This window comes from Vollenhovia emeryi, unplaced genomic scaffold (genome assembly GCF_000949405.1).
Source record: "Vollenhovia emeryi isolate VEMERY1.0 unplaced genomic scaffold, V.emery_V1.0 DF939236.1, whole genome shotgun sequence".
In the NCBI taxonomy this organism is placed as follows: Eukaryota; Metazoa; Arthropoda; class Insecta; order Hymenoptera; family Formicidae; genus Vollenhovia; species Vollenhovia emeryi.
In genome coordinates this window covers 16,096-34,505 of record NW_011967130.1, presented here as the reverse complement: position 1 = coordinate 34,505, position 18,410 = coordinate 16,096, and the positions used below count along the sequence as shown (strand labels likewise).

The 18,410-nt window shown below is 37.2% G+C and overlaps 1 protein-coding gene across 10 annotated transcripts in view; it reads right to left on the bottom strand.

Annotated features, from left to right (window-relative positions):
* LOC105560215 (peripheral plasma membrane protein CASK) overlaps positions 1–18,410 on the bottom strand; it is a 208,148-nt gene that overhangs the window by 177,998 nt on the left and 11,740 nt on the right. For 9 of the 10 annotated variants that reach the window (XM_012009114.1, XM_012009117.1, XM_012009115.1 and 6 more), the window contains exons 2-6: positions 15,062–15,174; positions 12,339–12,444; positions 11,246–11,323; positions 8,895–9,070; positions 4,523–4,594 (exon numbers count right to left, since the gene is read on the bottom strand). In XM_012009114.1, the coding sequence (XP_011864504.1) occupies positions 4,523–4,594; positions 8,895–9,070; positions 11,246–11,323; positions 12,339–12,444; positions 15,062–15,174 (545 nt within the window). The remainder of the gene's footprint in view (positions 1–4,522; positions 4,595–8,894; positions 9,071–11,245; positions 11,324–12,338; positions 12,445–15,061; positions 15,175–18,410) is intronic. The other variant, XM_012009122.1, reaches the window with a different exon arrangement.

The following is an 18,410-nucleotide window of genomic DNA, read 5'->3' as shown; positions in this document are numbered from 1 at the left end:
CTAGTGGCGGAATACCGTACTTTAAGCTGGAGTGAATTTTGCTAACGACTTCACTTTAAAAATAAAAATAAAATTCTTTATCTTTTGTCTTAATAAATTCACTCTATTGGAGAAAATATTCACTCGAATAGAGTAAAGTGGTCAGTGACACCATGATTCGAGTGACAATTTCACTTCAAAAATTTTAGAGAGTAAGTTTCTTCTCATTAAGATGTTTTTATAAAAAATTGCTTCTCATGTTGATGTAAAAAATGATTGCGTAAAATGTAGGTCAATGTGAGATCGCGCGTTATTTCATGGCCGTATGATTCGTTGTTAAGAAATATTATTTTTAGTAAATAAAGATGTTATAGCAAAAATCCCGAATGCGTTTTAATTGGAATTCGTACATCTGAAACTGGTATACAACGGATTCCGATTTTATTAACGATGTATTCGATCGAGAAGAACGCTACGTTTGCACTTCTATCGCGCGTGCTGCCTCTGCCGTCGTATAAATACAATATCTCGCAGGTACCCGCAACAAAATAGTATTCTCCGATGCGGCGACTAGCTTCAATTTGTCATCGATAAGTGATGAAAGACAAACACAAAGCGGTATACAAATAGACAGACACACGCAGACACACAGGCTAGTCTACCGCTACGAACAATGACGACATAAACAGGCCCAAATAACGCGGGCAATTAGTTCACCAGACTCCAGAAATAGGTAAACCGATTGAAGGGTTTGTTACGTTTAACTAAAATGTAATTATTGCAAGTGCAAGAGACAGAGAGAGAGAGAGAGAGAGAGAGAGAGAGAGAGAGAGAGAGAGAGAGAGAGAGAACAAGTCAAAAATAAGATAACAAAAAACACCACTCGGAAACGATAATCCGTCATCATTATCGACAGTACACGCTACATTGTAGCAATAATGCACATCAAATAAATTCACCGACTCGGTGATTGCATTTATTGATTGCAATAATAGTAAATGTAACGTGTCGTATAAATCCTAACTGAATAATCCATACAGAACCGTGTAAAGTTATTTTTACGTATCATATAAGCAGGACAAAGTTGATGACACGTCCACATTTTGTTGTCAATTAGTTTTCCCAATAGAGCATTATTTTCTCCCGTATTCTTTTTCGTATCCTCCAAGTTGGACAATCGCGTATCGATAGCAACGTGTATACATTTACGGTAAACTAATTAACCGTCATCCGAAGTGCATACTCATGATTGCATTATGGAAACATTGACGAGATTTGAGCAACTCAATCAGAAACTGATACGTGTTACAGGTGAACTCGGGGAGCCACAGAGTAAATTCGGCCACCATCCAAATTCAGTTATTGCGGATAACATGTCCGTATTTGATTTCTACAATGTTCAACATCCCCCTTTTTTTTTAAAAAAAAAGAGCTACGTTTACTCGAGAGATTCTCCTGCTGCGGATTGGATTGGCTGGGGATAACGATCCCCGACATCCAGTAAACACAGAAAAGATCAAAAGCGAACGTTTTCAGTTTCATTTAAAAAGACCGCGTTTTTATAGGAAAGTCCTCTATTATGAGATAGGTTTCTCATATGAGATAGCGGGTTTTCAACACCCAAATTCAATCACAAATCTTTCTTTCGCAACAATTACACAATCTGACAATGAATGTTCCACTAAACAGATTTCGCTCCAAGGGCAATAAATTCACGGTGGAATCAACTCATGATCCCTATTAATTTAACAGAAACCCCGCTGTCCCATATTAGTACCCTGTCTCATAATAGGGGACTTTCCTCTACGTCAACGAAACGAAATATAATTCAACGACGAGCTGTAACGAACCCTTCAATCCTGCCAAAAGACTCATCCCAAAGTCCTACAACGATGAAGCAGAGCTTGTCATTCGCGCGTCACAAAATCAGACACGCGGACGACAGGGGGGGGGGGGAACAGAAAAAAGAGGGGAAGGAGCCGTTTTCTCGCTCGCTTCCCCCCCGACGGCACAACAAATATCTGTTACTACGCGACCTCCACAGTGATATCACAGGAATACTGCTATCGCACGTAGGTCGAGTGTCTATGCAGACACCACGCGTTCTCAAACTAGCATAACTATACCACACGGGGGGGTAGAACGTCCACTATGCCCTCAAACGAGGGTAATCACGAAACTGGACTGATCGATCGCTCGATAATTACGAAATGCTACGCATTCATGTTGCGCGCCTCGCTCACGAAAATCAACTCGGAGCCATTTCCCGCTGAGATACACTACCGCCGTTCCGCCAGGCTCGCGGACTCGCCATGCGAGGTCTTTTCTCCCTCGTACACAGGATGCTCCGCGGGAAACAATGCAAATCGATGCGTCGGCAGATGGACAAGCCGGATAAAAACCGATTGCGTTCGGAAGAAATGGATTCGTGCGCACGACAGCCTTGATTTTTAACGACAAGCTCTCTCGTACACGCAATGGCTCCGTCATATCCTTTTCAATAATATATGATTGCAGCAAGTTACACGGAACATCCTGTATACATCTGGCCTTGTCACGGGCGGAAACAATTCTCAATAATCTTTTACGAACGGTGACGCTGTACAAGGAACCGAGAGAGACTACATTCAAGGACGCGGGAAGGAGCATCCCCTTCTGGGGAGATACTTTCTCGTTTCTACCCCCGATTGTGGTAAATCGTCAGACGTTATGTGGCAGGCATGTTGGATACCGATATTGTCCTCCGTGTCGCTCACTAGCGAATCCTCGGCGTCGGTCAGGTCCTCGAAAGGGAAATTGCAGCTCGAGGAGATCAGGCCTATCGAAAGAACACAGAGAGAAAGGAGAAGGATTGTTATCGTCACGATAATATCGCGCCGCGCGCGACTCGCTGACGGGGGTTCCACGGACGATAAGATGCTCTTTAGTCGACGCCGCTATCCGTGGAGGAAGACCGACCTGTGGCAGTCGCTTTTTATTTCAGGAATTGCACTCGCGCGGATCAAAGGCGCTAGATCGATCAGCCTGAGGAGTCGGCTTACTCATCAATCGACACGCTTCACTGGTGGTGTGTGTGTGCGTCTATTGGTATATAAAATGTCGAGCTTGGCATATCTCCGCGACGTCTGTACACCAAGAGAATGTTTTCTTTTAAAATTTATCCTGAAGATGATTGTAATCTCATATAATCTGATCATATTCTATCTAATATTTTAAACAGGGTTGCCCAGATAGCATACATGTCTAAAGGTTTATGTCTACGATGCTAGATGGTGGATCAAGTTCGTGGATGCAGGCCTTAAAAGACATCTTTAAGACGGTATTAAGTTGTCCTTTAGACATGTACGTCCAAAAGATGTCTTAAAGATATCCTTGTGACGTTTTTTTTAGATATAAATTGCCATCTGGGCAAGTGGATCAACGCGGCATTTCGAAGAATTTTATGAGAATTTTTTGAAATTTTACATACAATAGAAATGCAGAGCTAGCCAGATTGAATTTTAAATATGGATAAAATAAACAATTCAAATCTTGCCAATCTGGTCGACTGCGAGCTCTGCGTTTTTATTTAATTTTACCAATGGTGATTATAGGAACATTCAAGCTCGTTTTACCATACATGTCACTAGAAATTATATTTAGTATACATTTTACTAGCAAAATGTGTGATAAAATTTCGAAAAACTCTCATAAAGTTCTGAAAAATGCCGCATTGTCCCACGATCATATAATTTTCAGAATCAATTTTGAAGAAAATTCTCTCCGTGTATAAGTTTCCTTGTACTGTACAGTAAATGGAGTAATCTGCGTATGATTCTGTTGGTATAAAGTCTGTATTAAGACCGTCGGATTAGCTTGCTTTAATTCGTTCGCTTTGTAATTTCATGTAAAACATAACGACGAATCTTTTCTTCAACCGAGTTCTCGATTGATCGCACGTACTTTCGCCGGAACGGGATTCCGCGGTGATCATCCTAGCGTGGAAAAGCACGCGGATAATTTCTGAACAGCAATCGCGACAAATGTATCACTTATAGATGAGCAATTGTCATATTGAATTTGATCTTGGTAAAATCGCAATTTTTCTTTTCACTCACGTCATTAATTTCGCTTCAGATATACGTATTGCTGAAGAGTCGCTTAAGACGGTAATACTAAACTAATACATGGTGTTATGTACAATTCGAGGCCGACATTCTTCAACAACTTTGTGAATCAGATACATCCGGGGGGAAAAAAAATAAATGTGCACGTACATAGAAATATATTAAACAATACGTTATTTAATATGTTAAATATTAGCCAAGTCCAGAGAGTGTGAATATTCGAACTCGTAAAGCAAGCAAGCAAGCGGTGGCAGCTTCTAGAGTACAGTGACGTGATATAGTGACAGTGATAGAGGAGTACACGGAATGAGTGAAGATGTGGCATAATACAATATGTGTGGATAAGTGTGTCCGTGTAATATATATATATGTGTGTGTGTGGCGTGATGAGACAAGGCTCCTGCGAAAGTAATGATTAAAGGTTAGATCAGGCTTACCCTCGCTGTCGGCCTTCAAGTAGAGCTGCCCCTTTGGGCTCAGACACTGCCGATACTCGGTCGTGTAACATGCTGTATTCATCCAAACCAAATTTCACGTTATCAGAATGTCAACCAGGCGACGCGCCTTCCTCGCTGCCTAACCCGCGAGAAAATGTGGCGGCTCTCTAATTGGGTGCGCCCGTTTATTCTTCCCCACCCTCCGCGGTGTGTCGGGGATGAAACATTAGCTTCGCGCGGAGAAACTAAGCATGATGGAGCGTCGGGGGAGACGTCGCGCGGCACCGTTATGCGTATTTAATCACGCTGTCGGAGAACTTTTTGTTTAAGGCGACCGCGCGATATCCCAGCGGCGCGGGCGCTGTCTCGTTTGCGAAACTCGCGCATGTAAAAAAAAAAAAGTTGCGCGCCCCAGTTTACACGACGGTTTTCCAGTCAATCTCCGGCCCCGGTGTATTTGGAGCGCCGTCTCTCTACCCTCAGAATGCCAAATTAGTTTCGAACCGGGAAGAGCAGAGGCGACAGCCGTGGGACTCCGGAGAGATTAATATCTGACTCGGTGTAATATCGTAACGTCTTAGCAGAACGAGGAGGCAATTAACCCTGCATAGCCGGCACGAATTCTTATCGCTGTTCAATTCTGTTATCGATCGACGAGAACCCCTTTCTTTAGCCTGCGCCTCGTCGTAATAAAAGTGTATACAGTGTCAAGTGTCACGCAGGATTAGCGACAAACATTGTTACGTATTGCTTTCATGGCAATATTTCGGTGTGGTTCTCTTAACATAAGCGAGACTGATAATGCTATCACTCGATCGTTATTTGTTCATTCATTGTGTTGTTCTATGTCTTTTTTTAAGTAACTGCATGCTATTATTAAACATCTCTATCTTCGATTAAATATTAACTTGGATGAAATATTAAGTGTAAAGCACGTAGAACGAAAGTAAGAGATCAACGTGTGTTCTATCAACAGCTCTTAACGGCGATGTAACGCGATGCTATCGCCATTATCGATAATGTAATTCCAGTATCGATTGTCAATATTAACATAATGTAATTATGCGGGCTGGCGGAAGATGATTTCCCCCATAATTGAAGACGCTTCTTTAATATCGCATGGCCACAGACGCAATAAATCGCTTGCGCCGGCAACAATAATTGCGCTCATCACGCGAGGGAAATCTAAAATTAGTCCAAGACGTAGCAGTACAGCCTACGTGTCTACAAGTGTCGCTAACAACAAGAGCATCTACAAATGGAACCATGCGATATCGAAGCAGCGAAAGATTGTTAAAAAAAGAACAGAGAAAAAAAAGAGGAATGCATAGACACCAATCGATTGCGGCTGATCAGAGAAGAGAGCATCACGGTTGTCAGTAGAGAAGAAATCCGATAAAAGCTGTTGCATTGTGCACATCGAACACCGAGAAATTTTTTGAATGTGATTTGCCAATCATCGACCAAGCCAGCCAATAATCGCAGAATAGGGCATTCAAAAGAGAGACGATACAAAAACACCGAGTGTCTTTGAAGTGACGCTTGATGAGAGCCAGGAACATATTGTATCGGTACGAGAAAAAAATAAAAGGAAAACGAATAGAAAAAAAGATAAAAATTTGAATTACAAACTCTCTGAGGAGGCGATATTCAATGCGCTTTTGGTAGACTTTTGCTGTCATTCGTTAATATTGCTATCGCGCTGCTGCATCGTTAGGAAGATACAGTTGCGTTTTTATCGGTAACGACGTCGTAATGTGCGGAAAAGATTTTTCCCGCGAGATAAACGGCATAATTTATACCACGAGAGCTTAATCAATCCAAAGACACGCCGGCACACACATCCTCAGCAATAATTTCGTGTCTCGGAGGACGCGCGCTCAGTTGCCTCTTGTCGCTGAATATTTTAGCACTCTTTTCCTTTATAGTGTCGCACGCGAAAAGGAGGCCGCACAGCTCAACGACGATTCGTTTCAACTAGTCATAATGAAGCCGGCTGAATGTCAACAGGTCGGCGATTTAAAATTAGCCTTCTCAGACAAATTTTATGCTCCTCTCTCAACGATAAACATATAAACGCTCAATTAACAAACTCGTAAATTACTTTAAAAGATACCACGTTTCTCGTAATGAAATAAAATCGACAATGTGCTGCGCCGATAAACTTTTTGAACACGACGCCACCTAATATTGGATTTTCAGACTAACGTTGTTTCCGTAGTCCTTGATCTGTTATAGTCCATTAATCTTCAAAAAAAAAAATTACTGCGAGAGATCGCTGCATTGTCACGTGAGAAATAGGTTAAATGCACATAAACGACATGTCGTGAAAAGTAACTCAATCACTTGATACGCCGCGCATAATGCAACCGCTTAATTTTAGTACAAAAATATTATTCAAAATTATATGTGTATTTTAAACACGACAGCCTGTTCAAATTACAAGAAATCAATACTCTATAGGAATATGAAAATTTATATCACCAACTAAAGAAATGGCCTGCCTGATAAAAGTTTAATGAATCATCAAATACGCAACGACATAATTCGTTAAACTGCTTAATAGTAAATGATCCTAAATACGTTTCCATATTACGGTATGACGATTAATTTGGTACGCAAAATTCAGTTTATACATACACGCACGAGCTTATCTTAATTAATGCTTTAAAAGAGTTTAAATAATTAGCGGAAAATTAATGCGTAATCTAGTGACGTAGTTTGCTTCGTGTTTACCGGTAAAATAGCTTTGATATACATAGATGTATAAAGCATTGAATATGCCCTCTCAGCTAGCTTGCAGATAGAATAAGCGAATAATTACGCGCGTGAATATATTTCATTAGCGCACATTTTGCTAAATATAAAAATATGTCGGCGCCAGGCCAGGGCCGTATCGGCGAAACTTTGGAAAAAAACGTTTCCTCAAGAGCCCACGTGTTCTCGTAAGATATCGCAACTCGTTTGTGAACGACAGCAGGACAAAAGTAATCACGTTGCTCTCTACGGAAACTATTGTGTATTAATCATGGGACAATAATATTATCAACACTTGGAGGTAAGTTATATATTTCCCTATTGCGTCGTCTATATTAATGTAGCTTGTCCTATTTTCGCCTCTCGCCTAACGCCGACACCACTTAAAAATATTATGAAAAATTTAGTAATCCTAATGCTGTCGCGCTAAAAGCGGCACGACGTCAGCTCTCGTGAACTATGCCACCGGGAATAAAAGGGAACGCAAAGTGGTTGGAGCATTTGCATAGCCTAGGTAAATTCTCCTTTTTTACGCTTCGACGATTTTATACTCCAGTTCGAGTGATGTTTTCATTACCATGACTTGATCGATGCGTCTCATTCAACGTGTTGAAATAACAGAGAATCTTGGATCTCTCATCGAAACGCTACTTTTCCAGGAGCGATATTTCCAACAACCTAGTTCAAGATGTACAATACGTACGAGTGGAATTTATTACAATTAGTTTCGCAAAGATGTGCAATTGATTTCTTTTTACCGTGGTAGTAGTAACAGTTATTATCCCTCATAATATTATTATTCTCTCCAATAATAAGGAAATTTTTGTAAAATTTTTTAAGAGAAAAATTTTCTCAACGTATATAAGAGGGAAAACGCTCGCAAACGAGCAAAACTATATGAATAAGGAAGCGGCAATCACGAGTTATTAAAAGACACAGGACCCCAAAATTTCAAGTTTATCGATCAATATCGATTGATAGATAAACTTGAAGCTTTCTCAATGGTATCTTTTAAAAGCTCTTAAATTGACCGCTTACTTATTCATATAAGAAATATACGTGATATTTGCACAAAACTGGGGGAGAAATTTTCAGCATGCGATCAATATTTTCAAGCACTTTAAGTCCGATTAAGTCCCGATACGTGGAAATCAATATTCATGGAAAAAGATAAAGATAAGAAAACCACGGAAAAATTAATCCATGAAATTGGAATACTTAACAATTATTTTATTAAAGCTCTGTTGTAACTTCTTCTTACGTATGTTAAACTGCGATATTTTCGAAATTAATTTTCAACATTGAAATTCCATTCGCGACAAATCTTTTTAGATTTCTCCGAATTTTGTTGGTTTATCCAAGTTTAACAGATGCGTATAAATATCAGACACCGGCTTAACGCTAAATTTTCCAATTAATAGGGCTATTTCTGTATGATAATGGTCGCATGCGTATACAGAATTCTGTTGAAAGTTGGTAGAGTATCATTAATAATAGTGAGATTAGGGCATCCCAGAGCTGAGGTCGCGCAACGCTTTCGACGTGAATCTCTACGCCACGTAAAATAGATCGCGTAAAGAAAACATAAGTGAATTAGAAGAAGGTATGAACGTACCAACGCCATTAGACTGCGAGGTCGGGAGTTGCACGGCTACGCCGAAACCGCGCAGCTTCACCGGGGCGGAATTTTCCTTGCCAGCCAGGAGGGCGCACTGCGGCTTCAGGTCGCGATGAATTATGTCATTCTCATGGCAGTAACGCAACGCTTCGAGGATTTGTCGCATGTAGTGACTGTAAAAGAAAATGCAGTTTTCTTAGGTGCCGGCGCTCGCGCCACATCCTCCCCGCCGCGCACGTCACGAAAGTACGCCCTCAGCTGAGAACAATAACGAAGGCCGCACAAGCATTTGCGCGCGACGCTGAGAGCGAGTCCTTTCCGAGAATTTAAATAGAGCAATTAAGACACGCCTCGTTACTCATGTAATGATTTTACAGCGCAGATATTTAACAAAACCCATCCCAGCAGATAGGGAGCCACGTGTAATGAAAAATACAAATCGTATCTCCCCCTCCAAGTTTGTTTGTTATAAAAATTATAATAATAAACTATATTAATGATGTTGTTTAACGGTGTTCATAAGTTGCATTAAATAAAACAGCAGCGAGCGCAGTAGCCATTCATCACGTTACTTGAATTTAATTAATAAAATTAATGCATTTTAGAGTAATATTTTTCATGCACAGTCGTATGCAGTAGAAAACCCTTGCTAACTGACTCTTGACATTATCATGTATTTTTTACTAAGTACGCAAAAAAGAAATGCGGTCTAAAATAAAAACAAGATATCGATGGCACAGCGTACTGCCAGAAGATGATGCAAAATATGAAATACCGCCTAGACAAGAACGGCGCAGTTATTTACCGTACTGTGATCGTTGTACTTTCATCGTATCAATCAAAGACTTTGACATAATCTCTCAAGCGCGTGATGCAGCGATACATGCAGCGAATGCATAACGGTTGTGCATCTGATATGCGATATTAATGTAAAGTGTCGTTGATGCTGACGAATTGGAATAACAGGAAAGCGTGTTTCTCGTGACAGAAGGAAGTAAAGATTTGAAAAGGATTTATGTTCGATACTTCGAAGATGCGCGCGTGTGTATTCCAAGTATATTTAAATGTTAAACGTATATAGAGGAATGTATTTAGAGGAAAGTCCCCGACTTCTAATGTGAGATAGCAGGTTTTCAACGTTCAAATTCAATGACAAATCTTTTTTCTCAACGATTACACGATCGAACAATAAATTGTCCACTAAACAGATTTCGCTTCAACAGCAATAAATTCATGATGGAATCAATAAATTGAGTCTATTAATTTAACAGAAACCCTTCTATCTCATATTATTCTAGATATCTTAATTTTTTTTAGGAACAAGCGTTATTTTGCAACTTTTATCATTGAAATTAAATTAGTCGTATTTCAAGTTATTATCTATGAACCTGTGTAGTATATTCAAGGATACAAGACATATTTATGACGAGTTTTAATAGCATCTTTTCGAGGTGAAGACTACTGCTACTTCAAGCGTGACATGAACGGGTATAGCGAATCTAATGGATCGCAGTTAAGGATTTATCGAGACAGGGATTTATTACGCTCCGGGGAGACTTGAGAGTGAGGGAGAGAGGAGGACAGAGAGAGAGAAAGAGAGAGAGGAGAGAAAATCCGTTTGCATTATATCGAGAGGTATAACATACAGAAGGTAATCACGTTTCAGTACTCCCAAGTTTCGAGCGACTCGATGAGAACAATTAATTTATCAAATTTCTCTCGTCTTGATACGCGTCGCCTTAACAAGCTTAATAAATAGATTAAAGTAACTTTCATCGTGTGCGAGCACATACGTACAGTCTTATTCATTTATGCCTGGACCTGCATGTTTCTCATCTGTACAAATGACCGAGTTTCAGGCTGTATGTACATACTACCACAGACTTCTATAGAAGCTGTGTGAACCGCAGCCTGAAACTCATCGATGTACAGATGGGAATAAAGATTATGAAAATGTGAATCCTAGTAAAACTGAGGTCCAGGCATTAATGAATAAGACTGTACATAAAATAGAGATGTCACGCGAAAATTGTGTTATATCAACTATAATACTCGTACCTCTCCCCGATTAAGATATGAATTCTTTACGCATCTTAATTGTTTCAAGAGAATGTTAGGCAAATTTAATACAGCTAATATTGACTAGAGTTTCTAGAAAGTTTAAGAGAGAATAATGTGGAATGTTGTGTATTCACGCGGCATGATGCCGGCGCATCATGCTGCATCCGAGGTAAACGATGTCTCAGCTTCAACAGATAAAGTTTAAATGGATGTACTGTCTGCGGTGGATTCGCCATGTTCGCGCGATGTGCTCATTGCGCGATGATAGATATAATGAATTTTCTTACCTTGCAACTGCTTCGCTGTATACGAATCCAGCAGTCGCTCGTCTTACGACCTCGAAGCATAAATCAGAGCCGTCCATACTGAAAGAGAAACAGAAATATATTGAAACGGGAGTATCCGGTGATGCGGTAAATGGATCTGCTTTAATTTGAATATTTCTCCCGTACTGTAATTCTCTTGTTTCTTTCGGCTATGCATTGCTAATTTTTAAATTATCCATTAATAACTTTAAAATTATTGACGTCTATTTGCCAGCGTGTATCGATCGAAATGTGTGAACGTGACATCCGTAATACTCAGTTCACAGAAAATTATTGATTAAAACAATATATCATTAATTCGTAATGCTGTCATTGAATAAGAATTTCTTATGACAAAAAACATAATAGCCCATTAAACTAAAGGAAATAACAAAGGGTGATTGAGTGTCACACACACACATATTATTTAAATAGTCTCGTTAAAAACGCCTTGAGCACCGAGTCTATTAAAAACCGTAGCTATCTTATCCGATAGCGTAGATTATTTCGAGAGCACCTCGGATGTGTGTATCCAATTATAGCGAACTATAGTAGAACGTTATAATAGATAGCAAACAACTAAATGGAAAACGTGCTTTTCCCGCGTAAAGATAGAGCCGTTAAGGAAATGTCATGTATTTATTTTGCCGAGTCTTTCATTCTGACAAACGTGATACTTTTCCATCTCGTATATTATAACGTTTTATTAGCCTGAAGTAATAATTACGCCAGAAAGATAGGAGAGCAGACTGGCTGGCATATAAAGGACGAGATGACGCCTCTCGTTTCAAAAGTCGCTCTTCTAAAAAAAGACTCGTTGAAAGTTCACGAAAGAATATAACTATAGCAGTTTATGCTGCATTTCTTTATAGTCTTAATCTTACATATCCAAGTTTACCGTATCTATATTTAGCGCTAGACAAAATGAATAAACCAATGTTGGACATTGTACAGATCAATTAATGGAATCCGTTCGTTTTCATCAGTCGGTTTGTCAAATTGTATGTCGATGCGCTAAATAATGAAATATATTTATCGAGATCTAAAATATCTACGTTTGCTTTCGCATACTTACTATTCGAATACCATGTACAACATGCCCTCGGAGCTGTAGGTTTCCAACAGTTCTACAATATGTGGGTGTTTCAACATATGGCATATTGTAGCTTCCCGTTTCAAATCTAAAACATGCGAAATGTGGATTTAACGTAGCGAATGACTTCCACGCATAAAATATTGTACACGATGGGATTTAAAATCGCTGAAAAGTACATATCATTCCAATTACTTTAAATAAGTTTTACTTTACCAGATTAGTAATATGATATTTTGTACTTGTACAAAAATATTAAAAATTTTAAGATTAAAAAATTTGCAACGAGGAACGATGTTAAACATTTTCAAATAAATGAAAAGTATAAGTAAAAAGTACAATATCTCGCATATTGATACTATATAAAAAAACCATTAAAATGTATAATATAATTATGAGGCAAATCGAATTTATTTACAAAATGTATACGTGTGTGCATTGAGAATAACTAAGGTTTAAAATTTCAATATTGCATATCATCACCTAGCAGGAAATTAATAGTATTATGGGTATTATAAACATATGAAGTTATACAAATTTGTTACTGCAAACAATTATATTTGAAATATAATATCTGAAGAAAATGAATACTTTATATATCTGTGATATCAGAATAAACAATTTTAAGCTTATTTGAGCTAAACAAAACTAGAGATATTGTATCTGGATAGGATACAAAAACCAGTTTTACTGGAGTATATTTAGATACCGTATTTGCACTAACTGCAGTCAAAGCTACGAAAAACAAAACTACGAAAATTGACTGTGATAACGGAATAGCTCATATTTTTTAATTGTGTTAAAAATGATTGCAGTGAAATGCAAAAAACGAATTGTGATAGTTTTAAACAAAGATATTTAACGACATCACAATATTTACTGTTAACATATTTACGTCACTACTGATACGCAGCTTACAATATAATGTTTGATAATTTTTTAGCAAATTATATTTCTCTTTACAATTTCGCACGTTTCTATAAAAGTAAACATTCATTAATTTTTAATTATTGCCCATTGATTAATTTTTAATTAATTATTGCCCAATGATAACATTTTGATATTAAATACAAAGAACAGCAAAACTTATAGCTGCATCTTTTATTCATAAATTCTTCGATTAATTATGCCACAATATTAACTTTCACGACTTATCACAAAATTATACAAGCTGTTTTACAACTTTGTAATTCAACATCTTTACAATTAAATGCGAAATTAAAATCTCGTTAATAGAAATTTTACTTCAAGCTTGAACTTTACAAGAATACAATTTTGCTTTCTATTTGTAAATTTATACAGTAATGTCATGTAATTTTTAATGAGAAATAATGTTACATTGTTTAAGAAAATTAATTTTAGTAAAATACATATAACGTTAAATAATTGAAATATTTAATTACTTAATGTCTACTGTTTTCTTAATAAAAGAACGTATTGAAAATTGAGAGATAGTAACTTATGTAATGACACATTTTTATAAACATAAAAGATGAAGTAACGTCGGAAATGATAAGGAAGGAAATGATAAGGAAGAGAGAAGAAAAAATAAAGAGTAAACGAGAAAACTTGGTAATACTTTACGACGTCTAGCGAAATGAATGTCTTTACTTCATCTATATAGTTTCGCAAATAGGAAAGAGATATAATACTATGTTCGCATATGTTTCTGGGTATTTCCATGTGGGATTCCATATAATACCAAAGAGATTCCATATGGTACCTCGAATGAACATCTGTTTCGTTACTAATACGAGACATTTATGGGAGATGTGTTGGTATAGAAGCTATTTCCTCTTTTTCCTGACTTAGTAACCCTATAGAGAGTTTAGAGACTATATAAAGAGTATCGTTTCAAAGCTCAGTTTTCTCTATTCAACTATCGTCTATTTTCTAACGAGCTCTCGGTACGTTCACAACTGATTCACTAGTTTCGTGCTATTGACAAAAATTAAATATTAGTCTCATTTCCGGAAAAACGGCGCTTTATTAGAAAAAATCGGTTTTGAAACAATGCTCTCTCCTCGTATATTTCATCTGGACTTGTCGGCTGGTACGCCGGGTTAAATCCCCGAAAAATGTGCGCGGCGACAATAGTCCGCCTTTCCATTCAATTGCACAATGGCCTTCGCGCCGGTTCACGACTCGAACCCATGTTTAGTTGCGCAGCGTTGGGGAGACCGTACGTTGTCAGGTGGACGAATAGGGGAGGATAGGCCTTGTTTCGGACACACGGTGGAAATTAATGGGAGGATATTTACAAGGAACCGGTAGGTCTCTCCCTTATTTCAATGAACTTGTGGATGTAAAACAGTCCAAAGCATGAGAAATGTATTTTGCAACCCTTTATGTAACGAAGTATCGAAACAGTTAGTGCAAATTAAATCAATTTGTTCCTGTTGAATTTTACAAATTGTAAGCTTTATGAAAAAATGTTCTAAAGCGTATTAAAAATACACAAAAATACTTATTTGCTTCTCGAAAGCATCTGATCCGTTATTTTATGGTTTCGGAGATATTCGATTAAATATGTACAATCAAATTCAATTAATTATTTGATGTTTAAATGTATAAAAAAATATATCGCCTTCTATTGAACTGCTCAAACGTCAGGAATTTAAAAATCGAGATCAGAAAGTCCGATTATTTTCTTATGTCTTTGCAGTGTGTGTATCTACGTCATCTAATCTTTCGTATGTACTCACCCGCGGTGCTGAGCCCAGGACTAGAAGTAAACTTTGCGACATCGACGATTTTTACGGCGAAAATCTGCCCAGTGTGACGGTGAATGCATTTCCGAACGACGCTGAATGGCCCTCTGCAACAATGCGAGCAAGACGTTAACAGTAAAATTACACTCGCGACAGCTGCTCGAGTACGGATTACAAAACAATCAATAGTTGCCAAATTACGACTAGTAATAGGTATATCAGATGGAAAATTAATAAACTCAAGCAATTAGATAATATTCAACATCTGCACAGTGTACTTCAAGAGAGTAATAAATTTCATTCGAGAAAGTTTTCTACAGCTTTAATTTCTCATAATATTACGCGTAGTTAAAGATAACTTGATTTTTTAGAATAGTTTTAACTAAATTGTAATGAACGTCTTTCGTTTACAAAGTAAAATTGAAAAACCAATTAAAATTCTGACATGAAATTCGTATGTCATTAACAAACTTGAATGGATCGTTGAATTCTGAGGATATTGTGATAAAATGAAGTTCCGGTGTCAGAGGTTTAATATCTTGAGATTTCTTTGACATCACTTTATAGACCAAGGTTACGTCCTTCCGGTGACCTAACGCCATTTTTAAATGTCGCGTGCGCTGTAACTCTCCATTTTTCTTACGCATGCATATACTAATTTTGCATCCTCGCCATATATCTACATGTAAATTTTACAGGAGTTTTTACATTAAATATAAGAAGATCAAGAAAAGGAAAATGTCAATATAATCAATAAGGTCATAGTTCGTCGAAAACGTTGAAATTTTATCTACTTAGATTTAAAGAAAGCAAAACGTTTAGAGAGTAATTTTAACATGCGCAAATAATTGTGATTTCAGGAATGATATTTAATAAAGATATGCAAATTTTCTTTATTAAATTCGAAACATTTTATATTTTTAAATCCATTATACTTATTTTCCTTATAAAGATGAAGCATCGATATCATTATTTCCGACATACTTGTTTCTTAAAAGCAGCTACTGAGAAAAATAGCAAATACCACCGCTATCCTTGGATTCGCGTATCTACTGATTTTCATGGACTTTACCTACAAATAAATAAACATTGGGATAAACGTCTTGGAGACATCCCATATCTTTGTTTGTGAGAAACAAAAAGAACGAAATTCCTTACGTTTACAGCTAAAATATCTACGTTTATCTTTAAATCATATATACATACAGCAACACATCACACGCACGCACACATACACACACGGCCGGTTATTGATAGATTGAGTTTCTAGATATTGGTGTTATATACCGAGATGATATCGCGTAAAGAAGATAATCGGTGCGAGACAGGCGCCTATGCGTGTGCGTGCACAGGAGTAGGTCATGTGGTCGGACCTGTACTTAAGGGTTAAACTCGATAGCGGTCTCGGTTATCCATCGAATGATAACCACGCATGCATTCGTGGAATTCGTGAAAACCCACAGCGGAGAATGTCGTGCGTAGAGCGTTTCACGCAAGCATCTATCCCTGCGGCTCGCACAGTAATGGTGCATCGTACAACCATCAAACGTTATGGTTCCTTCGAATGCTCCAATAATGATACGACTCGTATAGAATCTTTATATCTAGCTTATACTCGCATAGTAATAATGCACGTTTCTTTTATTTCGAAATGCCGCGCTTTCCATTTACTTTATTGCCGAACGTTGTCTTTTACCTTACGTATTCTTGTTTCGCTATTCAAGAAACGACACTATTTTTATATTAATCGATCAATATAGACGGGCGGTTATTTTCAATAATCTACAATATTTAAAGACTAGTGATTTGCTCATAAAATGTAATTATAATTTTCTTCCATTTCATAGTTGTTTAAAATTTCAACGGCAAAATTTAGCGTATTAAAGGACAATTTTTATCTTGGAAAATTATTTCGTTATTATTGAATTTACGATTAAATTATTCATGTTAACTTTTCTATTAATATTATTACGTAAATATTTTAAATATTTCCCTCTCTGTATCTTATTTCTCGTAATAACGACTTGTAACATATAACAATGAATTTAATGAAGATATCATAAATACCAATAATGATTTAACGAATAATTGTAATGTTATTTCGTACCTGTAATTAATTACTGTGTCATTGAAATCATCCGTTTATATTCGATCGATAGCCTAAATGTATTATATTGAAACATTTATTATTCCTTTAAGCACATATGTAACACATTAATGCACATATAACGCTAGAACATAAAAAAAATTATAACAATAAATAAAAAGATTCTTTCCGATAACAATCATTTAAATCAAAAGGCCGTTGGAGTCAAATAAGACAGACACGTGCGCAATAAAGAATATATTTGAAATGAAAAATAAACTTGCAGAAAAATGCGAACGTTTCGAACACCTTCATCAGGTTCATCTTCAGCGCAATTAATATAACCATGAGAATAATAAAATAAATACAAGAAAAGATCATAGTCAGTAGTATAGTAATACATTAAAGATAAAAAATTATAAAATCTCGACATAAAATAATTAAAATTAAATAATTATGTTAGACTCAAATTATTATAACACACTTTTTACCGCGAGTGTAAAATAAAAATGTTAATTCGTCATATAAAAGTTTTATTTTGTGGCATTCATATATTTCTTCCACAAAAATTGTAGCGTGCATTTAAAAAGTACTTAATTTTATTATACCTTTCGATACGGTCTTAACGTAAATTGAAGAACGTAATGCAATCTTTTAAAAACTGTGTCTATGTAAATCCTCTGCCGTCACGTACACAGGCCGTCATCTCCGGTGTACTCGCGAACGAGTTACTAAATACATCATCCCCCGTTTTACGTTGTTAAAAGCTCTCTTGCAAGACGGCCCTTGAGTGCCTTAAGGCCTTCATAAAGCAATTCGCACGAAAGCGTAATCCGCCTTTTGTGAAAAGCTATTGACTTCTCGTGTCAGTTTCTAGAAGAGGTCAAACATCACCGCGACCTATATTCGGAATCAATTTTCCGCTTGGAAAAGAATACACACATGCAAGATTTCTTCCCTCCCTACTTCTTTATACACATTTATACGATTTATACATTTATATGGCTTTTCGTATTCTCAAACCATTCTTCTAACAACTTGTATAATAAAGTAACCGACGGATTGAATTGTCTATTGACAAGATTTCTCCGAAAACTTTATTAGCGCCTTAACTCAATATGTAGACGAATAAAATTGTATTTATAGAGCGTACGTGAGTACAGATTATTGGTGTACTGGTTCTCACCATCGTCAAACACAGCCCCATTTAACCTCCTGGCCATTGTAAATTAGACTTCGAATCTGTCGTAATTGAAC